General features: G+C 39.4%; 1 protein-coding gene and 1 pseudogene across 5 annotated transcripts in view; one reads left to right on the forward strand and one right to left on the reverse strand.

The window, feature by feature from the left end:
* Nucleotides 1–27,169, forward strand: part of ALMS1 (ALMS1 centrosome and basal body associated protein) — a 190,056-nt gene that overhangs the window by 16,642 nt on the left and 146,245 nt on the right. For 4 of the 5 annotated variants that reach the window (XM_069583699.1, XM_069583702.1, XM_069583700.1 and 1 more), the window contains exons 2-3: nt 12,269–12,394; nt 24,067–24,262. In XM_069583699.1, the coding sequence (XP_069439800.1) occupies nt 12,269–12,394; nt 24,067–24,262 (322 nt within the window). The remainder of the gene's footprint in view (nt 1–12,268; nt 12,395–24,066; nt 24,263–27,169) is intronic. The other variant, XM_069583701.1, reaches the window with a different exon arrangement.
* On the reverse strand, nt 3,153–10,809 carry LOC138435179 (F-actin-capping protein subunit alpha-2-like; annotated as a pseudogene).

A 27,169-nucleotide genomic window follows, 5' to 3' on the forward strand; every position in this document is an offset into this window, starting at 1 on the left:
AGAGGGGGCTCTACCCAAACTGAGAAAGCCTCTGCAGTGCCTCTGTGTAGGGTGTGGCAGGTGGCCTGGACTCTACCCAAGTTTTTGCAATGCTTCTGGCTTCAGGGTGGGGAGGATAAACCTAGGTCTCCAGGAGGCTCCCTGGGGCCGAGTGGGTAGGGGAACACCAGTTGGATTCCCTTCTCCTCCCCATCCAGAGGGACCCTCCCTTGCTGGCTCTGCTTTGTCTTCCTTCCCTTCTGCATTTGCAGGACCTACAATGGGCAGTGGGTGCCCTCGGAGGTGACCCTGGGGGAGGGGGGTCCTGAAAAATAAGGGGGCCCCTGGAAGGAGGAGGGAGCCAGAGGGTAGAGAAAGGGGTCCTAACTAGTGGAGGGTCCAGTCCAGAGGGCAGACAGAGCCCCTGGTTGGGGGATGAGGGCCCACAAAGGACAAGGACCCAGAATAGAGGGGGACCCTGAAGGGTGGGGGGCCACCCGGATGGCTGAGGACTTGGCCTGGAAGGAGGAATAAGCCCTGGAGGGAGGAGAAAGGCTGGAGGGGGGCTCCCTGGAAGGTGGAGGGGGGCCTGGAGGTGGTGGTCTCAGGAGGCCCTCCAGGGCTGAGTGGGCAGGGGACACTAGGCAGTTCCCTGCTGCTGGAACCCTGCAGGTGCCTCCCCAGGCTGGGTGGTCTTCTCTCCCTGCAAGAGCCTCCCTCCCCTGTTTCACATCTACAGGACCCATCCAGGTGGATGAGCCCCTGAAGAGCAAAATGGGCTTTTTCCCCCCCTGTGCACCATGTGGGATCTTAGCTCCCTGACCACATGCCAAGCCCACACTTCCTGCAGTGGAAACACAGAGTCCTACCCACTAGACTGCCAGGGAAGTCCCAGTGGTATTGTGTTTTTAATTTTAAATTCTAATTGTTCATTGCCGGTATGTAGGAAACCCATTGACTTTGCTCTGGTTTTGTTGTTGTTGTTTGTTTTTTTAAGTGTTCAAGTATCACCAAAAAATATCCATCTACTACTTTGGGAAACTGGAGTATTGAATTCTAATTATTGTTGGATTGTTTCTTTTTTCCTTCAGTTCTGTTAGTTTTTCCTTAAGGTATTTTGGAGCTCTGATGTGAAGTGAATGTATATTTTGAATTAGTAGGTTATTCTTGGTGGTTTGACCCTTTTATCATTCTGAAATGTTCCTCTTTATTTTTAGTAACCCAATACATTTTTATATTGCAGTAGCCATTCTACATGTTTTATGATTATAAATCTGCTTTTCATCCTTTTACTTTCAACCTGTTTGTATTTTCAGCCTAAAGTGTGTCTCCTGTAGAGAGCATATAGTTGAATCTTGTTTTTCATGTAGTCTAACACAACTGTATATTTTTGATTGGATTGTTTAATTCACTCACATTAAATGCTATTGATATGTTTTGATTCATATCTACTGTTTAATTTTTTGTTTTCTATATATCTCGTGTCTTTTTGTTCTTTTAGACCTTCTTATATTGCCATTTTTGGTTTTAAGTAGGTATTTTTCTCTTGTGTTGATTTAATTCTAATGATTTTTAAAGTTATAATTACTGAGTTATTTTTGGGGGCTTACAGTGTACACTGTTAATTTATCAGAATCTGCTTGTGATTCATTAGGACTAAATTCCAATGAAATATAGAAGGTTTATGCCAATATAACCCCGTTCCTTACCCTGCCCCTTTAATGTTATTACTGTTAAACATACATCTGCATATGTTACAGATAAGTTACATACCAAGTGATGTAAGAGTTAATACTTTCTGTAATAGGTTTTTTTGAAGAATCTGGGAGAGGGGAGAATAACAAGCAGATGTTTTGTAGTTAGTGATATGAATTTCTTTTGTCTTCTTTTTTTGTACTCATTTCTTCCTTTTGAGTATCTGGTATTATTTCCTTATTTTAGCACAGATCAGTACCTGTTGATCTCCTTTGTGCTGTCATTGTCAAATACATTTCTGTATGTTTATGTGCCCAACAGTACGATTAGATATATATTGTTTCATACAATTGTGTTTTTTTTGAAATAGGAAAAATTTCACTTTATTGTCACATTGAAGTTTAGTACTTTACTTTCCCCCCTTTCCTTCCTTCCTTCCTTTTGCTGTCGGGGCAGCTGTGGCATGCGGGGTCTTTCGCTGCAGCACACAGACTCTCTCGTTGTGGCGCACAGGCTCAGTAGTTGTGGCGCGCGGGCGTAGTTGCTCTGTGGTGCGTGGGATCCTAGTTCCTGGACCAGGGATTGAACCTATGTCCCCTGCATTGCGAGGTGAATTCCCAGTCATTGGCTCACCAGGGGAGACACTGAATTTTAGTACTTCTCTGTACAAGAGAAAAATAAACTGAGTCACGGTCATGAGTTCAGGATTATATATGCTGCATTTTGCCTTGTTATAATACAGCTGTGGCTCTATGATAAATATAAATTGGGGACATAGCTTGTAATCCAAAGCTAATTTGCATAACTGTCATGAGGGAAAAAAGCATTAAGTGCATTTCTGAAATAAGTATTTTCATTTAATTCAGAATGTCAAGACAGCATTAGACATTGGCCTTATTTCAAAAAAGTTTAAATGCTAAGGTAGCTAAATAACCTTCTTGAAAGGTTTAAGCACAGTTGATAAACAAAATGTTTTCCCTCTAATCTCAATCTTACATACGTGAAAAAGATGAGGGGAAAAATGTAGACAATTTCTTTAGCGTATATGGCTAAGTACATCCCTCCTTAAACTGTAGTGTCCATTACTGACTTCATTAAATTGAACTGGGCAAATATCAAAAGTTATCCACTTTATAAACCAAAGACAGCAATTTTAGGGTTACGGTAAGTAAAAAAATTTTGAAACACTTGAAAAATGTTTGACATTAGAGAAATCATCTCTTCATTATGAGAAAGAAAGGCATAACAGAAAGTAAAAGACATTTAAACTAAACTGATTTTCAGTCCTCTTTGAACAAGAGAAATAGAAAATAATGGTTGATTACTAAACTTTGTGCTTTAATCAAACTAATTAATTACAGTGATTTTAAATGGCAACTGCCCATCTGACTAGGTAGTGAGCTTGACAGTTTTGAATACTTTTGTAATGAGTATTTTTTAAAACACAAAGACACTAAAATGATCTGGTTTTGCAGTGTTTATCTTAATGCATTCTGCATTTCTTTGCCAATCTTGTAGTTAAGGATCTTGTTCCAATCAATCTTAGTGTGAGTAATTGGGAACCGTTGATGAAAGTTGTGTATGACATTGTCTGATAATTTTCACTGATGACAGTTTGGTATTCATTCTTTTTAGCCTCTTCAATCTTTATAAATGCATTTGCTGTTTGCACCTCATTAGACACTGTTAGGGAATCTTGTATATCTTTATGACTCATAGCTGAACCTTACCATTTTCATAATAAGGAACCTGAATTCAAGATGCCAGGCACCTGAGTAGTTGAAGGAATAATTGTAAACATCCACTCTGACCTCCAGTGACCGTTCCAAAAGTCTTTTGCTTGAAATTAATGGCTTTCTATGCATGCAATAACTGTTTGCTGTCCATCTATTTTTTTTAGCCATATACAGTACTGACACAGAGTCAGACACAATTGAAGTGACTTAGCAGCAGCAGCAGAGAGCAGTTATTACTGAAGTTTGCCATGGTTCAGTTGCATTTTCTGCCTCATACAGTGTTGGATCAATTGTGTCCTTTTTTAGGTGATCAGGTTTTTTGGTTCCAAAAACTGTCTGTTTCCCAAGTTACCATGTTCTGTTTTCAATGCCTGATTTTCATAACCTTCAGTTTTTACTGAGGTAAACTGGTATGCATGGGCTGCCCCTTCCCTCAGAAGAGTGTCATTATTAAGCAATAACAGAACGTCATTAAACACCTCGTTAAATTCTCCGGGAGGGGCAGGAATGATGAATTTTGCTGCTATGCATACCTTCTCATCAGACAACTACTCCTCCAGATCTGCTGTTTTCCTTTTGGTGGCAAACTAGGCTGCCCGTGTTGATGGTGGCGGTGGCAGCCTGCCTTACCCCTTTTTCCGCCTGGTCTTCCTTGCTGCACATTCTGCCAGTGAAGCTTTTCAGATCGTCAAAGGGAAGAAAGGAGAAGAAATAACGCAGTTACACTGTCTTTTGCAGTTAGCTGTGTAATTGCTTTAATTAATACTCTGTTATTTTGTGTAAATTTCAGCTACTCTCTAGTATCATCCTGAAGCATTTCCCTTAGTATTTCTTGTAAAAGAAATAAAGAAATTTTCTGTTTGGGTTTATCTTGGGATTGAAAATTTTTAAAAAGAATTTTAATTGTGATAAAATACACATAATATCTTAACCATCTTAACCATTTTAAAGTGTATAGTTTGATAATGTTAAATACATTAACCCTGTTGTATAACCAGTGTCCAGAACTCTTTTCATTTTGCAAAACTGAAACTCTGCACCATAAACAACTACCTGTTTTCCCTCATCTCAGTTCCTAGCAACCACGTTTCTGCTTTGTGTTTCTATGAGTTTGATTACTCTAGATACCTCTTTTAAGTGGAACCATACAGTATCTGTCCTTTGTGACTGTCTTATTTTCACTTTCACCCTCAAGATTCATCCATATTGTAGTAGTGACCTGATTACCTTCCTTTTAAGTCTGAATAACATTCCATTATATGTATGTACAACATTTTGTTTATCCATTATCAGCTGATAAGACACTTGGATTGCTTCTGCCTATTGGCTGTTGTGAGTAGTGCTGCTGTGAACATAGGTTTGCAAATATCTCCAGACCTTTCCTTCAGTTCTTTTGGATATATATGCAAAAGTGTGATTGCTAGAACATGGTGGTAGTTGTATTTTTAGTTTTCTGAGGAACCTCCCTACTGTTTTCCATAGTAGTTGTACCATTTTATAGTTTCACCAACACTACACAAGGGTCCCAGTTTCTCCACATCTTTGCCAACATTTGTTATTTTTCTCTCTCTCTCTTTTTTTCTTTTCTTTTTTTTTTTTTTTTGATAGTAGCCATCCTGATGAGTGGGCTTCCCTCATAGCTCAGTTGGTAAAGAACCTGCCTGCAATGCAGAAGACCCTAGTTTGATTCCTGGGTCGGGAAGATCCGCTGGAAAAGGGATTGGCTACCCACTTCAGTGTTCTTGGGCTTCCCTTGTGGCTCAGCTGGTAAAGAATCTGCCTGCAATGCGGGAGACCTGGCTTCAGTCCCTGGATAGGGAAGATTCCCTGGAGAAGGGAAAGGCTACCCACTCCAGTATTCTGACCTGGAGAATTCCATGAACCCCAGTCCATAGGGTCGCAAAGAGTTGGACACGACTGAGTGACTTTCACTTTCACTATCCTGGTGAATATGAGGTGATGTCTTACTGTTTTGATTAGTGATGTTGAACATCTTTCCCTGTACTTAGTGGCTATTTGTATATATTTGGAGAAATGGCTCTGCAAGTTCTTTGCCTATTTGATAATGGGTTAATTGGGTGGTTTTTTGTTTTGTTTTTGGGTTTTACTGCTGCTGCTGCTAAGTTGCTTCAGTCATGTCCAACTCTTTGCGACCCCATGGACTGCAGTCCATCAGGCTCCTCCATCCATGGAATTTTCCAGGCAAGAGTACTGGAGTGGGTTGCCATTGTCTGCTCTGTTTTGAGTTTTAGGAGTTCTTTATATATTATGGCTATTAAGCCCATATCAGATATGTGATTTGCAAATATTTTCCCCCATTTTGTGGTTTGCCTTTTTACTCTGTTGGTGGTGTCTTCTGATATACAGAATTTTACAGTTTTCATGAAGTCCAGTTTGTCTGTTGTTTTCTTTTGTTGCTTGTGCCTTTGGTATCATATCCAAGAAATCATTGCCAAACATACTATTGTACAACTTTAGCTCTGAGTTTTCTTTTAAGAGTTTTGTAGTTTTAGGTCTTTAAGTCTTTGATCCGTTCAGAGTTGACTTTTTTATATGATGTTAGGTGAGTGTGTAACTTCATTCTTTTGAATGTGAGCAGCCAGTTTTTCCAGCAGCATTGGTTGAAAAGTGAAAGTGAAGTCGCTCAGTCGTCCCTGACTCTTAGCGACCCCATGGACTGCAGCCTATCAGGTTCCTCCGTCCGTGAGATTTTCCAGGCAAGAGTACTGGAGTGGGTTGCCGTTGCCTTCTCCGGTTTTGGACAGTACTGCAGCATGAATTCAGACTGAAAACCTGAATCAGTACTGGCTTACAGTTCAAATTCTCAGGGAAGTTCTTTTAAACTCCCTCCACTCAGTGCCAAGGTTGAGAAGTGGAAGTTTCTTTTCTGTCCTCTTCTGTGGGAAAGTTTATTTCCCTTTTAATTTTATATTTTATATTTGTTGAAAAGGCCATCCTTTTCCCATTAAACGAACTTGATAGTTTTGTTGAAAATTATTTGACCATATGTATGTGAGAATTCAATCCCAAAGAAAGGCAATGCCAAAGAATGCTCAAACTACCACACAATTACACTCATCTCACATGCTAGTAAAGTAATGCTCAAAATTCTCCAAGCCAGGCTTCAGCAGTACATGAACTGTGAACTTCCAGATGTTCAAGGTGGTTTTCGAAAAGGCAGAGGAACCAGAGATCAAATTGCCAACATCCGCTGGATCATGGAAAAAGCAAGAGAGTTCCAGAAAAACACCTATTTCTGCTTTATTGACTATGCCAAAGCCTTTGACTGTGTGGATCACAAGAAACTGTGGAAAATTCTGAGAGAGATGGGAATACCAGACCACCTCACCTGCCTCTTGAGAAACCTGTATGCAGGTTAGGAAGCAGCAGTTCAAACTGGACATGGAACAAGAGACTGGTTCCAAATAGGAAAGGGAGTACGTCAAGGCTGTATATTGTCACCCTGCTTATTTAACTTGTATGCAGAGTACATCATGAGGAACGCTGGACTGGAAGAAACACAAGCTGGAATCAAGATTGCCGGGAGAAATAATCAATAACCTCAGATATGCAGATGACACCACCCTTATGGCAGAAAGTGAAGAGGAACTCAAAAGCCTCTTGATGAAAGTGAAAGAGGAGAGTGAAGAAGTTGGCTTAAAGCTCAACATTCAGAGAATGAAGATCATGGCATGCGGTCCCATCACTTCATGGGAAATAGATGGGGAAACAGTGGAAACAGTGTCAGACTTTATTTGCGGGGCTCCAAAATCACTGCAGATGGTGACTGCAGCCATGAAATTAAAAGACGCTTACTCCTTGGAAGAAAAGTTATGGCCAACCTAGATAGCGTATTCAAAAGCAGAGACATTACTTTGCCGACTAAGGTCCATCTAGTCAAGGCTATGGTTTTTCCTGTGGTCTTGTATGGATGTGAGAGTTGGATTGTGAAGAAAGCTGTGCGCTGAAGAATTGATGCTTTCGAACTGTGGTGTTGGAGAAGACTCTTGAGAGTCCCTTGGACTGCAAGGAGATCCAACCAGTCCATTCTGAAGATCAGCCCTGGGATTTCTTTGGAAGGAATGATGCTAAAGCTGAAACTCCAGTACTTTGGCCACCTCATGCGAAGAGTTGACTCATTGGAAAAGACTCTGATGCTGAGAGGGATTGGGGGCAGGAGGAGAAGGGGACGACAGAGGATGAGATACCTGGATGGCATCACTGACTCGATAGACGTGAGTCTGAATGAACTCTGGGAGTTGGTGATGGACAGGGAGGCCTGGCGTGCTGCGATTCATTGGGTCCCAAAGAGTCGGGCACGGCTGAGCGACTGAACTGAACTGATGTGAGAATTTATTCTTGGGATCTCTTTCCTCTGACTGATACTCCCAATATTGTGTTGATTAGAAATGGCAAGAGTAGGCATTCTCGCATTGTCCCTGGTCTTAGAGGAAAAATTTTCAGTTTTACACCATTGAGTATGATATGAGTTAGTTGTGGGTCCTCATAAGTGGCCTAAGTCATCTTTGACTGTTTGCAACCCTGTGGACTGTATCCCACCAGGCTCCTCTGTCCATGGGAGTCTCCAGGCAAGAATACTGGAGTGGATTTCATGCTCTCTTCCAGGGGATCTTCCCAATTCAGGGATTGAACCTGTGTCTCCTGTATTGCAGGCAGATTCTTTACCTACTAAGCCACCTTTGGGAAGCCCCATTATATTGATTAGTTTCCTTCTGTTCCTTATTTATTGAGTGCTTTTATCATGCAAGGGTATTGAATATTCAGGTGCTTTTTCTGTATCAGTAAAGGTGATCAGTGGTTTTCTTCATTCTGTCAATGTGAAGTATTGATTGATTTTTATGAGTTGAATCATCCTTGCATTCCATGGTTAATCCCCATGTGATCATGGTGTATACTTCTTTTAATGTGTTGTGAATTCTGTGTGCTAACATTTTTGAGGGTGATTGAAGCGATTTGGTCCTTGGCTTTTCTGTGTTGGCAAGTTTTTGATTACTGATTCAGTCTCCTTGCTAGTTATACATTTCAGATTTTGTATTTCTTCATTGTTCACTCTTAGGAGGTTGTATCTTTCTAGGGATTAATGTGTGTCCTGTTTGTTGGTGTGCAGTTGTTCATAATGGTCTCTTATGATCCTTATTTTGTGGCATTGGTTGTAATATTCCCTCTTGCATTTCTGATTTTATTATTTGAGTCTATTTTTTTTTCTTAGTCTAGCTAAGGAGTTATCAATTTTATCAGTTTTCTGAAAAAAATCACTTTTAGTTTCATGATTTTTTTTCCTTGTTGACCATTTCATTTGTCTGTGCTCCAATTTTTGTTATTTTCAGCTTTAGGTTTTAGTTTTTCTTTTTGTTCCTTGAGGTACAAGTTAGACTGTTACTTGAGATCTTGCCTTTTTTTAAGGCATGCCATTTATAGCTTAAACTTCCTTCTTAGTACTTCTTTAACTGCATCCATAAATTGTTTTGGTATTTTGCATTTTCATTTTTGTCAAGGTATTTTCTGATTTCCTTTATGACTTCTTCTTGTTCAAGAGTGTAGTGTTTAATTTCCACATATTGTAAAATTTCCAGTTTTATCTTAGGCTGTTTATTTCCAGTTTCATTACATTGTGATTGGAAAAGGTACTGTGTATTATTTCAGTCTTCTTGAATTTATTCAGACTAGTTTTATGCCTAGACATGTGTTCTGTCCTGAAGAATGTTCCATATGTAATTGAGAAAATGTATTCTGCTGTTTATGGATGGAGTGTTCTATATATATCTGTTAGGTTTGATTGGTCTGTAGTGTTGTTCAATTTCTGTATTTTCTTATTCTTCTGACTGGTTGTTCTATGCATTATTGAAAGAACATTATTGTGTTGTTGTGTATTTCCCCCCTCAGTTCTTTCAGCATCTGTCTCATTAATTTAGGAGCTCTGAGGTTTGGTGCAGAAATACACTGTTTCTATCTTCTTGGTGAATTGACCATTTTATCATTATATGACATACCTCTTTGTCTCTTGTAACAGTTTTTCACTTAAAAGTCCATTTTGTCTGAAATTAATACAGCTGCTCCTGTGTTATTTTGGTTATTGTTGCATGAAATATCTTTTTTTATCCTTTTAATTGATATGCATCCTTAGATCTAAAATGTTTCTTTGATAGGTAGCATGTAGTTGGAAGACCACTAAAGACCACAAACTTTTAATATTAAAAGCTAATCAGGGAAGGACTTGGAAAGTGTTTGTTTATACCAGAAGGCATTTAACCTCAGATCAGAGTTGGTGATGACACCTGCTTAGTTTTAAAGCATTCATCTTAAGAATTCTCTTTCAAGTGTTTGGGTTATACCAATACCTCAGGCAACTGTGGGAAAACTGATCAAACATACGGGAATGTATTAGAAATTAATTTCCTTAATGAAGTCTATAAACCATCGGGTAGGTAATAAAAATAAGTTCTGGGAAATGTATTTTTTAATAAAAACTTTTCCACTGAGCCCACTCACTGGAAAAGACCCTGATGCTGGGAAGGATTGAGGGCAGAAGAAGGGGGCGACAGAGGATGAGATGGTTGGATGCCATCATGGACTCAATGGACATGAGTTTGAGCAAACTCTGGGAGATAGTGAAGGATAGGGAAGCCTGGCATGCTGCAGTCCATGGGGTCACAAAGAGTCAGACACAACTGAGCAAATGAACAACAATAAGAACTTTTAACATTTAATTTTAACTTTTAAGGCTTTTTTAGCTGATAAAAGTGAGAGTGTGTTCTTTTTTCTCACACTGGGTTAGTTTGTCAAAGTGTTGGTTTCATAATATTGTATCATTAGTGTTCTACAAATATCTTAGGGAATTGAACTCTCTTTTTGTAAGCTAATGTGAATCAGCTATTTCCAAAGGCAAGACCCTGTGCTGTACACCCAGCATTATTTAGTTGCAGTGAATAGCCATTATGAACATTCATTTTGGCATTCTTCTTTCCTGGAGGGCTCAAGGAATACTAACTGTGCCAAAACATTGGCTCTATTTTTGTTTATTTAGGGATTTCAAATTGCCAGAATGAATTTGCAAAATGCCTTTCTTTGCTTTTTGTTCTTTATTCCTCAGAAAATGCCACTGAAGCAAGGTGGGTGTGCCCCATGGTGTTCCACCTTTTGAGAAAAACCTCTTGAAAGAATCTATACCATAGAAATCTCTTTAGTTATTGAATAGATTTTTGAGTTAAGCTTTCCTTTCTCATCAAAAGCACATTGTTGTATGTGCTCTGTAAAAATGTTTTGTTAGCGTAGTAACTGTTTTAATTCTGGGGGAAAAAATTACCTTATTATCTTGAGTTTCCTTCAGAGGTTCTTTGACATTTGTGATTTTGTGACCATGCATCTTTTCTTGACTCATAGCTGCTGGTTTTATTTTTATCAATCTCTTCTTTTTTTATGGATATTATGTCTCTTTTTCAAAAGTCTCTAAGAGTCTGAGGTATTCTCATTTTGAAGGCTTTTGAAGTACCTTTGAAAGTATAGTTTGTAATTTCATTTTTAGCCAAGCGTGTTGCTTTGTTTTGTCCTTTGGTACATTCTTCTCTACCTGGTGTTTTTCTGGTTGTCTCCACCTTGCCCCTTGCATCTCCTTTAAAAGGAGGTTTTAACCCAGAGGGATGTTGTGGGGAGGGAGGTGGGAGGGGGGCTCATGTTTGGGATCGCATGTACACCCGTGGTGGATTCATGTCAATGTATGGCAAAACCAATACAGTATTGTAAAGTAAAATAAAGTAAAATGATTTGAAATCTGAAAAAAAAAAAAATAAAAGGAGGTTTTACACTGGAAGCTTTGGGTTCTTACTCTCCAAGAATATTGGGGGAAATCTCAGTAACCCATCCTGAACCAGTAGGTGACTTTGCATGACTGAAGTCATTTTTGTTTGATTGCCTCTGATCTTTTCCATGTGCATTGCTTCAGTTTTTATTGCCTTCTTTCACAAATAGTAGAGCCCTGCTTCAACCTCTGATTATGCAAAATGAGCCCAGCTTTGTCCCCATTTTCCATGCTCTTGGATGATTTTAGTTCCTGTTATTAGGGTTAATTTCTTAGATGTCTCAAATAGTAAGATTGTGAAATAGGTAACTTGCTTGTTTCTATTTGCTTCTTTAACTTCTACAAGTATGTGTGCGAAGCCACTTCAATAGTGTCCGACTCTTTGCGAGCCTATGGACTATAGCCCACCAGGCTCCCGTGTCCATGAGATTTTCCAGGCAAGAACAGCAGAGTGGGTTGCCATTACCTTCTCCAGGTACAAGCATAGGAGGCTAAAGAACTGGTGTGGTTTGTTGGAATATGTCAGGTCCTTACTGTGTAACCAAAATCACTGTTTCCTTATTTTTTTAAAAAATTAATTAAAAAATAAATAAGTTTGGCTACACTGAGTTTTGTGCATAGGCTTTCCCTAGTTGTGGTGAGTGGGGGCTACTGTCCAGTTAGGTTGCGCAGGCTTCTCTTTGTGGTGGCTTCTCTTGTAGAGCATGGCTCTAGGACGTGCCAGCTTCAGTAGTTGTGACACAGGGGCTCTAGAGCTTGGGCTTAGTAATTGTGGTGCGTGGGCTTAGTTGCCCTCTGGTATGTGGGATCTCCTTGGACCAAGGATCAAACTCATGTCTCCTGCATTGGCAGGTGGATTCTTAACTACTGGACCACCAGGGAGGTTGAAGATAATAAGTTGGACAGTGATTATGAAGTCTAAATGTTATATTTGTGAAAGTGCTTTATAAACTGACAAACATAATTTAAATGTTAAATTTGTTTATTGTTTAGTCATAGGGATTGTGTTATTACTCTGTTTAAATCCACCTTTGATTTTCAGGTTCTTCCACTGACCTGTCATCTATGGCAACAGCCATTATATCAAAATGATAGTGGAACACAGATTTCTGATACTAACGTGGCCTCTTTGGAAAAGATAGCTCCGTGGGGTTCTGGGGATGATCAGGTATGTCTTGTGTAACTGGAAAACTATCTTTCTTTTGATAAACAGCGTGAGAAATTCTGATTTAGCTATGAAGAGTGGAAAGAGGTGAATTAGTTTAATATTCCACTTTTCTAGTAGATCTTTGGCAGCCTTAATTATGTAGAACAGCAGTTTACTTTTTTTTGGTCTCAGGATTCCTTTACATTTTTCAAAAGTGTTTTAAAGAGTTTTTATTTATAAGGGTTGTCTATATCAATAACCTCAGATATGCAGATGACACCACCCTTATGGCAGAAAGTGAAGAGGCACTAAAAAGCCTCTTGATAAAAGTGAAAGAGGAGAGTGAAAAAGTTGGCTTAAAGCTCAACATTCAGAAAACGAAGATCATGGCATCCGGTCCCATCACTTCATGGGAAATAGATGGGGAAACAGTGGAAACAGTGTCAGACTATTTTTTTGGGCTCCAGAATCACTGCAGATGGTGATTGCAGCCATGAAATTAAAAGATGCTTACTCCTTGAAAGGAAAGTTATGACCAACCTAGATAGCATATTCAAAAGCAGAGACATTACTTTGCCAACAAAGTCCATCTAGTCAAGGCTATGGTTTTTCCAGTGGTCATGTATGGATGTGAGAGTTGGACTGTGAAGAAGGCTGAGCACCGAAGGATTGATGCTTTTGAACTGTGGTGTTGGAGAAGACTCTTGAGAGTCCCTTGGACTGCAAGGAGATCCAACCAGTCCATCCTAAAGGAAATCAGTCCTGGGTGTTCATTGGAAGGACTGATGCTAAAGCTGAAACTCCAATACTTTAGCCACCTGATGCGAAGAGTTGACTTAACTGGAAAAGACTCTGATGCTGGGAGGGATTGGGGGCAGGAGGAGAAGGGGACGACAGAGGATGAGATGGCTGGATGGCATCACCGACTCGATGGACGTGAGTCGTAAGTGAACTCCGGGAGTTGGTGATGGACAGGGAGGCCTGGGGTGCTGCGATTCATGGGGTCACAGAGTCGGACATGACTGAGCAACTGAACTGAACCTGAACCGAACTGATGTCAAGTTATTAAAATTAAGTCATTCTAAGAATATTTATTTTAAAATAACAAATCCATTATATATTAACATAAAAATATGTTTTAAAATGAAAAATTACTGTTTTCGAAAGCAAAAAAAATTGGTTGAAAGGATGGTATCGTTTTACATTTTTGCACATCTCTCTAATGTTAGCCTTACTAGAAGACAGTTGTTGTGTTAGGGTTCTCCAGAAAAATAGAACCAATAGGACATAATACATGTGTATTTACAATAGTGTTAGTTGCTCAGTTGTGTCCGACTCTTTGCAACCCCATAGACTGTAGCCCGCCAGGCTCCTCTGTCCACGGAATTCTTTAGACAAGAGTATTGGAGTGGGTAGCCATTTCTTCTTCAGGGGATCTTCCTGACCCAGGGATCAAACCGAGGCCTCCTGCATTGCAGTCAGATTCTGTACTGTCTGAGCCACCAGGAAAGCCCACATATATACAGTAGGTATATATGTGTATATATGTGTGTGTGTGTATGTATATATGTATGTATATATACACACATATATATTATATATGTATATACGTGTATGTATATATACACAAATATATATATACACATACATATACACACACACACACACATATATATTTGTGTCTGTGTGTGTATTATAAGGAATTTGTTGCAGGAGTGGAGACCCCTTCTATGGCCCAAAAGTGGGCTCTTGTCTAAATACTTGGATATTAATTATCCAGGGAGACAAAGCAAGAGATTTTGTTGGAAAATCACCCAGGTGGCGAGCAGGAGGGTAAGGGAACCCAAGAGAAGTATGCCATGAGGCTTGCAGCCTCTGGATTTATGGTGATGGGGTTTAGTTTCTGGGCTGATCATTCTGTCTCAGGGTCCTTACTGGTGGTGTGTGCCTCGCTCAGCCAAGAGAAGGATTCTGGGAGGTTGGTAGGATGTTTGGGCTGGTGTCTCCTATCTCCTTTTGACCTTTCCCAAATTCTTCCTGACGGTGGTAGCTTGTTACTTCCGCATTACTTACCAGGATCTCCTATTGTTAAGATAACTCGTGCAAGTGGCTGGCCACTTGCCTGGTCATGGCGGGCAGTTTCAGTCAGCATTTCCCTAAGCAGATTTGCTCATGTGATTATGGAGGCTGAGAAATCCCAGGTTCTATAATGTGGGGACCCAGGAGTGCTGATGGTTTAATTCCAGTCTGGACCTAGGAACTGACTGATGGTATATGTTCTAACCCAAGTCTAAAGGCTCAGTGACAGGCCAGCAGATGGTGTAAGTTCTGTGCCAAGTCTGATTCCAAAGGCAGAAGACTGCTCTCCCAGCTTGAAGACCATCAGACAGAGAGAGCGAATTACCTTTTGTCTAGCCTTTTGTTCTCTTCAGGCCTTTAGTGGATTAGGTGAGGCCTGCCCACATCAGGAAGGGCAGTCTGCTTTACTAAGTCTGTGGATCAAATGTTAATTTCATCTAGACATGCTCTCACAGTGCCCAGATTGTTCAACCAAATATCTGGGCACCTTGTGGCCCAGCCAAGTTAACACATAAAATTAACTGTCATAACTGAACTTTCAGATTTGCTTTCTGCATTTAGTCCATTGGGATATATTGTATCACTTAAATTATATGAAGAAAATCTAACCTTGTATAGGTACAGAGTTAGAAAATGGAGGCCCATGTCACTTCCCTGAAAGAATGTCAGTGACTCCTAGGGATCTTTGGAACAAATTTTGGGAACCACTAATCAGGAACATAGTAATAAACTTAGAGGAAATGGAAAAATTGTGAGCAGTTAGGAAAAAGCTCATGTATGTTTGTAGGAGGAAAAAAATACAGTCTTACTCATAATGATTAAATATTTAAAGGTGGTTATGTAATAACTTAGATATCAGATTTCTTCTGGTTCCCTCAGTTTTCTCTGAATTGCAGTTATTATCCATTGAATGCAAGATACAGAGGAAGGAGATTTACTGTCACCAAGCTAAAAGGGTTACGAGAAACCCTAACAAGAAAAAGCACAGTAATTGTGACTGTTAAATGGAAGGGAGATGGGTATTTGTTGAATTGTGTCCCCTCAACTTATGTACCTACACACATGTGAGTTTTTGACTTCTGTTTGATATGTTGGAAAACTTTGATTCTCATCTAGGTCCGGGGCTTTAAATATACCTGTGTACGTAAAGATTGCAAATTTGTATCTCCAGCCTTTACTTCTCCTTCAAAATTTGTTTGTATTTATTTTATTGTCATCCCTTTTCATATCTATCAAAAATATGTAGAGGTTTGAGGGCCTTTTTATATTAACTAAAAGGATATAACACTCAGGATCATAGCAAAATAAGCAGAAAGAAAAGAATGGTCAACAGATTTTTTTTTAAGTTTTATTTTATGGTGGGAAATTATTGGAGTATGTTTGCATGAAGAAAGCAGTTGTTCAGTAGGAAGGGAAAATTTGTGAAGGAAAGCGGGAAATCACATCTCTAGAAAAAAATGGAATGAGATGGGAAAGCCATTGATAGGTAGAGGGAGTTTAAGTCATAAAATGAAAATCTGGGTTAGGTACTAGGGCTGTAGATCTTGTGATAGAAAATAAGGGAGCTCCATCTCCTGCTCTTTGCTTACTAAAGTGGGAAATGAGGTCATCAGTTGAAAATGAGTAAGGAGAGTTCAGTAGTTCTGAGGAAAGTATAAATTAATCATTCTGGCCAGCCAGCTTGGCAGGAAATTATAATAGAACTTCCAGGCAGGGCTGAGTGCTTTTGAGGTTTAATGTTATCAATGTAAAGCAAATACTGTATCTTAATGCATATATATGAAATCTGGAAAAACCGGTATAGGTGATCTTACTCAGAGAGCAGAAATAGAGGCACAGACATAGAGAACAAACATGAATACCAAGGAAGAAGGGAGAGTGGTGGGATGAATTGGGGAATTGGGATTGACGCGTATATACTATTGTTGCTAAAGTGAAGTAGCTCAGTCGTGTAAGACTCTTTGCGACCCTGTGGACTGCAGCCTGCCAGGCTCTTCCCTCCATGGGATTCTCCGGGCAAGAGTACTGGAGTGGGTTGCCATTTCCTTCTCCAGGGGATCTTCCCAACCAAGGGATTGAACCCTGGTCCCTGCATTGCAGGCAGACGCTTTAACCTCTGAGCAAGAAGCTCACATTGTTGCTAAGTATAAAGTAAATAAATAATGAGAACCTACTGTGTAGCACAGGGAACTCTACTCAGTGCTTGGTGGAGACCTAAATAGGAAGAAAATCCCCCCAGAAAGATGTGTGTATACATAGTGCTGATTCACTTTGTTGTACAGCAGAAACTAACACAACGCTGTCAATCAACTGTTCACCTGTGCATGTGTGCTCAGTCACGTCTCACTCCTTGTGGCCCCGTGGACTGTAGCCCACCAGGCTCCTCTGTCATGGGATTTCCCAGGCAATAAAACTGGAGTGGGCTTGTCATTCCTCCTCCAGGAATTGAACCCAGGGATTGAACCTGCATCCTTTGTGTCTCCTGCAGTGGCAGGTGGGTTTTTTGTTGTTTTTTTTTTAACCACTAGTGCCACCTGGGAAGCGAGGTTTTTAAAATAAAAATAAACTATACTCCAGTAAAAATTAATTTTAAAAAAATGTAAAGGAAATCCAGTCTGAATGTGTGTTTTCTTCAGCAGTGTGTTGTTGCTTGGATTAAGACAAAGAGAGATTCAATTAGAACTCAGCTTTTCCAGGCAGATAGGGTGGTGGGGGGAAAGGGTAAGAAAGTCAGAAAAGTTTCTGAAACAGTGTTGATAAAGATGACTATGAACACTCATACTGTTCATGCTCAAACTGCCGCACGATTGCACTCATCTCACATGCTAGTAAAGTAATGCTCAAAATTCTCCAAGCCAGGCTTCAGCAATATGTGAACCGTGAACTTCCTGGTGTTCAAGCTGGTTTTCGAAAAGGCAGAGGAACCACAGATCAAATTGCCAACATCCGCTGGATCATGGAAAAAGCAAGAGAGTTCCAGAAAAACACCTATTTCTGCTTTATTGACTATGCCAAAGCCTTTGACTGTGTGGATCACAAGAAACTGTGGAAAATTCTGGAAGAGATGGGAATACCAGACCACTTGACCTGCCTCTTGAGAAATCTGTATGCAGGTCAGGAAGCAACAGTTAGAACTGGACATGGAACAACAGACTGGTTGCAAATAGGAAAAGGAGTACGTCAAGGCTGTATATTGTCACCCTGCTAATTTAACTTCTATGCAGAGGACATCATGAGAAACACTGGACTAGAAGAAACACAGCTGGAATCAAGATTGCTGGGAGAAATATCAATAACCTCCGATATGCAGATGACACCACCCTTATGGCAGAAAGTGAAGAGGAACTCAAAAGCCTCTTGATGAAAGTGAAAGAGGAGAGTGAAAAAGTTGGCTTAAAGCTCAACATTCAGAGAATGAAGATCATGGCATGCGGTCCCATCACTTCATGGGAAATAGATGGGGAAACAGTGGAAACAGTGTCAGACTTTATGTTTTTTTGGGCTCCAAAATCACTGCAGATGGTGACTGCAGCCATGAAATTAAAAGACGCTTACTCCTTGGAAGAAAAGTTATGGACAACCTAGACAGCATATTCAAAAGCAGAGACATTACTTTGCCAACAAAGGTCTGTCTAGTCAAGGCTATGGTTTTTCCTGTGGTCATTATGGATGTGAGAGTTAGACTGTGAAGAAGGCTGAGCGCCGAAGAATTGATGCTTTTGAACTGTGGTGTTGGAGAAGACTCTTGAGAGTCCCTTGGATTGCAAGGAGATCTAACCAGTCCATTCTGAAGGAGATCAGCCCTGGGATTTCTTTGGAAGGAATGATGCTAAAGCTGAAACTCCAGTACTTTGGCCACCTCATGCGAAGAGTTGACTCATTGGAAAAGACTTTGATGCTGGGAGGCATTGGAGACAGGAGGGAAAGGGGACGACAGAGGATGAGATGGCTGGATGGCATCACTGACTAGATGGATGTGAGTCCGAGTGAACTCCGGGAGTTGGTGATGGACAGGGAGGCCTGGCGTGCTGCGATTCATGGGGTTGCAAAGAGTCGGACACGACTGAGCAACTGAACTGAACTGAACTGTTCATGAGGTTCTCTTAGGCAAGAATCCTGAAGTGGTTTGTCATTCCCTTCTCCAGTGGACCACATTTTGTCAGAAGTCTCCACCATGACCTGTCTGTCTTGGGTAGTTTAATTGAGTTAGACAAGGCTGTGGTCCGTGTGATCAGTTTGGTTAGTTTTTTGTGATTGTGGTTTTTATTCTGTCTGCCTTCTGATGGATAAGGATAAGAGGTTTATGGAAGCTTCCTGAAGAGAGAGACTGAGGGGGAAACTGGGTCTTGTTTTGATGGGCGGGGCCTTGCTCAGCAAATGTTTAATCCAGTTTTCTGTTGATGGAGGACGCTGTGTTCCCTCCCTGTTGTTTGACCTGAGACCAGACTACGGTGGAGGGAATGAAGATAATGGCGGCCTCCTTCAGAAGGTGCGTGCACGCACTGCTGCACTCAGTGCCCCCGACCCTGCAGCAGCCACTGCAGACCCCCACCCCTACTGGACACTCACGGACAAGTCTGGCTCAGTCTCTTGTGGGGTCACTATTCAGTGGTGACTGTGGCTCAGATCATGAACTTAGTATTGCAAAGTTCAGACTTAAATTGAAGAAACTAGGGAAAACTACTCTTGCCTGGAAAATCCCATGGACAGAGGAGCCTGGAAGGCTGAGCGACTTCACTTTCACTTTCATGCATTGGAGAAGAAAATGGCAACCCACTCCAGTGTTCTTGCTTGGAGAATCCCAGGGACGGGGGAGCCTGGTAGGCTGCCGTCTCTGGGGTTGCAGAGAGTTGGACACGACTGAAGCGACTTAGCAGCAGCAGCAGGGAAAACCACTAGACCATTCAGGTATGACCTAACTCAAATCCCTTACGATTATACAGTGGAAGTGACAAGTAGATTCAAGGGATTACATCTGATAGAGTGCCTAAAGAACTATGGATGGATGGACAGAGGTTCATGACATTGTCCAGGAGGCAGTGATCAAGACCATCCCCAAGAAAAAGAAGTGCAAAAGGCAAAATGGTTGTCTGAGGAGGCCTTACAAATAGCTGAGAAAAGAAGAAAAGTGAAAGGCAAAGGAGAAAAGGAAAGATATACCCATTTGAATGCAGAGTTCCAAAGAATAGCATGGAGAGATAAGAAAGCCTTCTTCAGGGATCAGTGCAAAGAAATAGAAGAAAACAATAGAATGGAAAAGACTAGAGATCTCTTTAAGAAAAGTAGAGATACCAAGGGAACATTTCATGTGAAGATGGGCTCAATGAAGGACAGAAATGGTATGGACCTAACAGAAGCAGAAAATATTAAGAGGTGACAAGAATACACAGAAAAACTGCAAAAAAGATCTTCACGACCCAGATAATCACGGTGGTGTGATCACTCACACTCACCTAGAGCCAGACATCCTGGAATGTGGTCAAGTGGGCCTTGGGAAGCATCACTATGAACAAAGCTAGTGGAGGTGATGGAATTCCAATTGAGCTATTTCAAATCTTAAAAGATGATGCTGTGAAAGTGCTGCACTCACTATGCCAGCAAATTTGGAAAACTCAGCAGTGGCCGCAGGACTGGAAAAGGTCAGTTTCATTCCAATCCCAAAGAAAGGCAATGCCAAAGAATGCTCAAACTACCACACAATTGCACTCATCTCACATGCTAGCAAAGTAATGGCCAAAATTCTCCAAGCGAATTTTCATCAGTACATGAACCAAGAACTTCAGATATTCAAGCTGGTTTTAGAAAAGGCCGAGGAACCAGAGATCAAATTGCCAACATTGGTTGGATCATTAAAAAAGCAAGAGAGTTCCAGAAAAACATCTATTTCTGCTTTATTGACTATGCCAAAGCCTTTGACTGTGTGGATCACAACAAACTGTGGAAAATTCTGAGAGAGATGGGAATACCAGACCACCTTACCTGCCTCTGGAGAAATCTGTATGCATGTCAAGAAGCAACAATTAGAACTGGACATGGAATAACAGACTGGTTCCAAATCAGGAAAGGAGTACATCAAGGCTGTAAATTGTCACTGTGCTTATTTAACTTATACGTGGAGTACATCACGTGAAACGCTGGGCTGGATGAAGCACAAGCTGGAATCAAGATTGCGGGGAGAAATATCAATAACCTCAGATATACAGATGATACCACCCTTATGGCAGAAAGTGAAGAGGAACTAAAAGGCCTCTTGATGAAAGTGAAAGAAGAGAGTGAAAAAGTTAGTTTGAAGCTCAACATTCAGAAAACTAAGATCATGGCATCCGGTCCCATCACTTCATGGGAAATAGATAAGGAAACAGTGTCAGACTTTATTTTTGGGGGGCTCCAAAATCACTGCAGATGGTGATTGCAGCCATGAAATTAAAAGATGCCTTCTCCTTGGAAGACCAACCTAGGTTATGACCAACCTAGACAGCATATTAAAAAGCGGAGACATTACTTTGCCAACAAAGGTCTGTCTAGTCAAGGCTGTTGGGTTTCCAGTAGTCATGTATGGATGCGAGAGTTGAAGTATAAAGATGGGAGAGTATAAAGATGGGAGAGTGTAAAGAAACCCGAGTGCTGAAGAATTGCTGCTTTTGAACTGTGGTGTTAGAGAAGACTCTTGAGAGTCCCTTGGACTGCAAGGAGATCCAACCACTCCATCCTAAATGAGATCAGTCCTGGGCATTCATTCGAAGGATTGATGTTGAAGCTGAAACTCTAATACTTTGGCCACCTGATGGGAAGAACTGACTCATTTGAAAAGACCCTGATGCTGGGAAAGATTGAGGGCAGGAAGAGAAGGGGACGACAGAGGATGAGATGGCTAGATGGCATCACCCACTTGATGGACATGGGTTTGGGTGAACTCTGGGAGTTGGTGATGGACAGGGAGGCTTGGCGTTCTGCAGTCCATGGGGTTGCAAAGAGTTGGACGCGACTGAACTGAACTGACAAACACTTAAGAGTCGTAAAGAGGAAAATGCGGTTAAAAAGTGTTACTCAGTTGTGTCCAACTCCTTGCAACCCCATGCACTATAGCCCACCAGGCTCCTCTGTCCATGAATTTTTCCAGGCAAGAATACTGGTGTGGGTTGCCATTTGCTTCTCCAGGGGATCATCCGGACCTTGGGATCCAACCTGGGTCTCCTGCATTGGAGGCAGATTCTTTACCAGCTGGGCTACCAGGGAAGTGTAAATGTGATAGGATAGTTGTCTCCATAAGGTTGCAAAAATTATTGCAGTTTAGGAGCTAGAGTGATCTGTGGAGGTCAGAGTACGGACAGGAGAGCAAATGAATATATCTTTCATCTGTAGTGAGGAATGAACTATGGGACAAAGCTCAAACCCTGGTCAAAGGGGCTAAGAGATGAGTTGGAGACCTGAAATTTTATTGTAGTGAAAATCGCAAGATGACTGGAATTCCCTTGCTTTCAAACTTATTCATTGGCTCACTCTTCCCTATTGAATTGAATACTCTCAAAAGAAAAAAAAAACCATTCTCACATTCCTTTTTATTTTTCAAGTATGAAAAATGTATAAAGCATGTTTCCAATAGCAATTTGATGTTACGGATTTGACTAATTTATCTGACATAGATGGGATTGGTATATTTTGGAATGCCAAAGGTCTATTATTTGGTAAGCCATAGATGGATAGTGTTAGTATTTTAGAATATTATTCTCCAGTATTATTTCTCTCTGTATATTTATTGTTTTATAGCTGATATTAGGAAGTGGATAGTTGTGTATCCCTTTTTTTTAAAGCTTACTCTTAAGCACATTTGGTTAGAGAATTTTAACTAATGGAAATAATCCTTTAAAGTTTTGTTGAAATTATGAAATCGTCCTAATTATATATTTTTATACTTGGGTCATTTGGGAATTAAAAAAATTTGATTTGGTTAAGGAAGAAAATAATGAATATCAGTACATTATATATCTAAGCCTGTTGATAGCCATTGATATAATGTCATTGTCTTATCTTTTTAAACAGATAGGTTAAAGTAATTCATTGTTTAACAAAAAATTTTGTTTGTATAATTAATGAAAAACTGCAAGTAGAGGAAACATGGTAAAGAGAAAAGCAGAAGTAAGTTAGAAAGTAGAATTGTTACACTGAAGATAGAAAAAATGTATACATTCCTAGCAAATCCAGTCAAGAAAAAAAAAAAAGACTTTAATGAAATAGACTTAATACAAACCTATCAAAGCTTATGGAGTTGAACGGGAACTAAGAGGAAATCAAGAATGTTATAATAGTACCAACTATCAAAAAGGTTTCTGGATCTAATGAATTCACTGATGAAGTCTTTTATATTTTTAAGGAAAATAAAATTTCCTTGTATAAAAAAAATACATAGAACAAGGTTAGAGAACAAAAGCATTTAAAAATACTAATGAATCTTAATCAGTGAAAATGTTAAAGGCTGCTATCAAATCTAATTAAAGGTCTCATCTACCATCTGCCTACTACTGTGAAGTAACAACTTCACAGTATGAAGAAATTTATTGCTGTATTTTATCATGTAATTGGGGAAAAATGATGCTCTAATGCTGTTTGATCAAATTTTGTGCCCCTTCCTAATCAGATTAATTTAAAATGAAAATAAAGGAATACTTTAATAGCATGACAGGAAGAATGTTCTTAATTATTAGCTAATACTAAATTTGTTTTTTAAAGAACCAGATTTAAACAGAAAATGCCTATAAAACTGGTTACCATTAGTCTTTAATTCAACTTTAGTTCAATGTTGCTACTTAGTGTGGTTTGTGAATTGGTGCCAGTCCATGAATTGCCTGTTACTGTCAAGAAATAAAAAGAATTGAGAGAAAGTGTTTAGAAACTTTTGTAGAAAGTTGATGTTTTTTAGTACCAGAAAATGACACTTAGACATGTGTTTTGTATTTTGGGCTTATATACCTTTTCAGTTTCATTTTCCTAGTTTTTTTTTTTAAACTAGTTTGTAAATTAATTTATTTTTTATTTACTTGTTACCTATTAATTTTTATTAGTATTAATAAAATGTTATTCTGTAATGAGTTGGAAGTAGGAAGAACTGACCATAGGTATTTTGAGAGACCTTGTTCTGAATTATGCCACTAGTAAAAACATTTGAAAGAGACAAATGTACCACTCACAACTCATGAAGCCACATGATGTTTTGTACCAAGAAGTCCACTAGAAACTAGTATAGCAAATAAGAGTTAGTAAAGTGGTCATGTGTAGAGAATATTGTAGCTTTAGATTTGGAAATTTTATTTTCAGTTTTATGATATTGTAGGATTTCATCATGAAGAACCTCATTTATTGTTTTAATGATGAGAAGTAATATTAGAGAATAGCAGAAATGCCAGTGGTTCAACACGTTAAAAGATGTGTAATAATGGGAAAAGGTAAAAAATCTTATTGTGGAAAAAAGAGAACAGTTTTGATTTTTAAAAATTTTGATGAAAATGTAAAATAGGAAGCTATATGCTAATGTAAATGGACATGTTAATCTAAATGTTAATATGTTTGGTAACTCAGTTAATGATTTAGCATATTTTCCTTTAAAATTCTTGTTTTAGAGAACAGAATCTTGGCATTGTCTTCCTCAAGAAATGGACTCTTCCTGTACCTTGGATACAGCCCAGACTGGGTTTAATATGAGAGAGAAAGGGACTGAAGTGACCGACTTCACCTCTTTGGAGGAAGGAATATTGACCCAATCAGAAAATCAAGGAAAGGATCCCAACAGAGACCTCTTATGTTCTCCATTGCTAGGTAATACCTCTTTATTTTTAGCTAGTAGTAATACCTCACATTTACAAAATACATATGGGGGACTGCAAATCTTGCATCTAAATCCTTGCGTTGAGCTCTGTAGAACTGTACTCAAACATATTAGCTTATTTCTGGTTTTTCACACTGGCCAGCTGGTCCAGTTATGTTAAATATGCAATTGCTCCTCCTTTTATCATTCCCTGTTGCTCTCAGAAGGTATACAAAGCTTTCTCTCATGGATATGCCTCCTCAGTCCTGACTCTGTGGGATTTTTCTTGGGGTTAACCACATGTGTTATCCTTTGACTGCTTCTCTCAGCAATGGAGGCTTCATGATGTATAAAAACCAAACAGAAAACAAATGTTCCATGCTTACCTAATTAGCTTCTTAGAACTAGTTAAGACATTTATCATTATCCTAAGTTTTTAGATCCATACATTGAGATAAAGAGGTTAAATGACTTGTCTGAGGCAGATCTTCCTATTTTCCTCTGTTTAATATGGAACTAATTTATTAGCTTTTTACAAAAGATAAACTTTTAGTCCTTTTCAAATCATCAGGGTAGGAGGTAGAATTGTACTATCATTACTTTAGATTGTTACACATATATAGCAATGCTTAGACAATATGGTAATTTCAATTTTTTTATGCCTAAATCATAATTCAAATATTATTTTGTTTTTCCTTCTGTTTTCTTCAGATTTTTATTTTCAAAAATTGAAGAAAATGCAACCAGCACAGATTTTACAGTTAACCTTTGTCAAGGGTATGGGATTCAACCATGAAGGTGTCTTAACAGAATTTTGTAGAGGAGCATGAATTAGCAGTTAATTTAACAAGTTCTTTTCAAATGCTATCCAAGTAAAAAGTATCAGTGCCAATATATTCAGTGATGTATATCATCAAAGTCAATTTTAGTTTTATATTTAAAGAAAGATGTTGACAAGAGTTAGAGTTCCCTTGTAAGAGGAGGTAACATTGATGGCATATGAAAGAAGACTTTGCTATAATCAGGTATTTGAAGGGCTGTCATGCTAAAGATGAAGCAACTTATTTTTCATTTATTCGTTTATTTAGCAAATATCTAAGTGCCTACTGTGTGTTATACACAGGAATATATAGAGGAAAGCTATGTTGTCTTTTGGAAAGACAGTGCAATAAAAGGAAAATCATAATACCATAGGATGAGTTGGATCATGGTCCACAGCAGGGGTCTGCAAGCTACTAGTCACAGGCTGAAGCCTGATTTTGTACCGTCTGTGGGCTGAAAAAGGTTTTAGCATCTTTATAGGATTGTGAAAAACAAATGAACAAAAGAATTACATGGGACAGAGACACCATGTGTGATCAACAAAGCCTAAAATATTTACTCGCTAACCTTTTATAGGAAATGTTTGCCAATTCCTAGTCTCGAGATGAAAATCGGAGAAGGCAGTGGCACCCCACTCCAGTACTCTTGCCTGGAAAATCCCATGGACGGAGGAGCCTGGTGGGCTGCAGTCCATGGGGTCACTAAGAGTCGGACACGACTGAGCGACTTCACTTTCACTTTTCACTTTCATGCATTGGAGGAGGAAATGGCAGCCCACTCCAGTGTTCTTGCCTGGAGAATCCCAGGGATGGTGAAACCTGGGGGGCTGCCATCTGTGGGGTCACACAGAGTCAGACACGACTGAAGCGACTTAGCAGCAGCAGCAGAGTTGAAAATGAGACTACAAAACTTGTAGGGAGGCTGTTTTCAACTAGTAGAGCCATTTAATAATGGGACATAGCTAATAATAATAATATAGCTAATAATGTTATATAGCTATATAGCAAAACAAAGTGGGCATTATGTCACAGCAAATAAGTGAAGTTCTCTAATAGAATAGTTTCAACATTGGGTTGGAGATTCTGCTACATGGCTTGAGTTTTATAGCTCCAGTTTCTCATTTACTGTAGATAAAATAGAACATTTTAATAATTAGATCAGATCCTGGGATCTGATGACCAGAGGAAATTTCATCATTGTGACTTTGTTAGGCTTGAATCCAGTCATTGTAGAGTGGATCTCATCAATGGCAAATGCCATGATGATGACTGGGGCCAGAATGGTTAGATATTTCAAAAAAGAGATCCAGGCCAGCAGCAGTTGTCCAAGTGTGAGGAAATGTGGGGTCTTTGTTTAAAAATCTTCACCAAAAAAAAAAAAAAAATCTTCACGATTCTTAGAGGAATGAAAGTTTCTGTTATGAAGGTTTAAGACTGAGCTTATAAGCCAGAGCCAAGGAAGAATTGTACCAATTAGTTCTTGGTGGTAAATGTTGTTGTTATCTTTCAGGTTCCCATTTTTGGTTAATCCATTTAATAAATAAATGTATTCTGAGGGCCTACTAAGTGCAGGAAGTACTTTGTAGCAGGTATTTTGCTAAGCACTGAGGATATAGCTCTGAATAAAGCGGACATGGAATTGGTAATCTAAGTGGGAAGCAGACAGACTGAAGATTAGAACAAGAGTGTGACAGTTATGGCAGGAAAGGAATGCAGTATTACAGGCATTGTGAAATCAGGAAGGTATACTGTAGTCACAGTATTACATTCATATTTAAAGAACATTTCAGTTTTAGCAAAACATCACTTATCTAATTAAATTAATATGAAATAGAAAACTATTGGTTTTATAGATTCGTTTCTGCTAGTGTTTACTTTTTTGTTTTTGTAATTGTATAAATACTATAAGGAATAAGGAGTTTATACCTAGTTGTACATATTTAGGGATGTTAGAACTTATTTAAGGTGACAATCAGGTATTCACAAGCATTTTTTTTCCTTTAAATTAGCAGTTTTCAAACACTTTGGCCACAGGATTTCCTTGACACACTTTAAAATTACTTTTGTTGATGTGGCTTATTGATGTTTTCCAATATT

This window comes from Ovis canadensis, chromosome 3, assembly GCF_042477335.2.
Source record: "Ovis canadensis isolate MfBH-ARS-UI-01 breed Bighorn chromosome 3, ARS-UI_OviCan_v2, whole genome shotgun sequence".
In the NCBI taxonomy this organism is placed as follows: domain Eukaryota; kingdom Metazoa; phylum Chordata; class Mammalia; order Artiodactyla; family Bovidae; genus Ovis; species Ovis canadensis.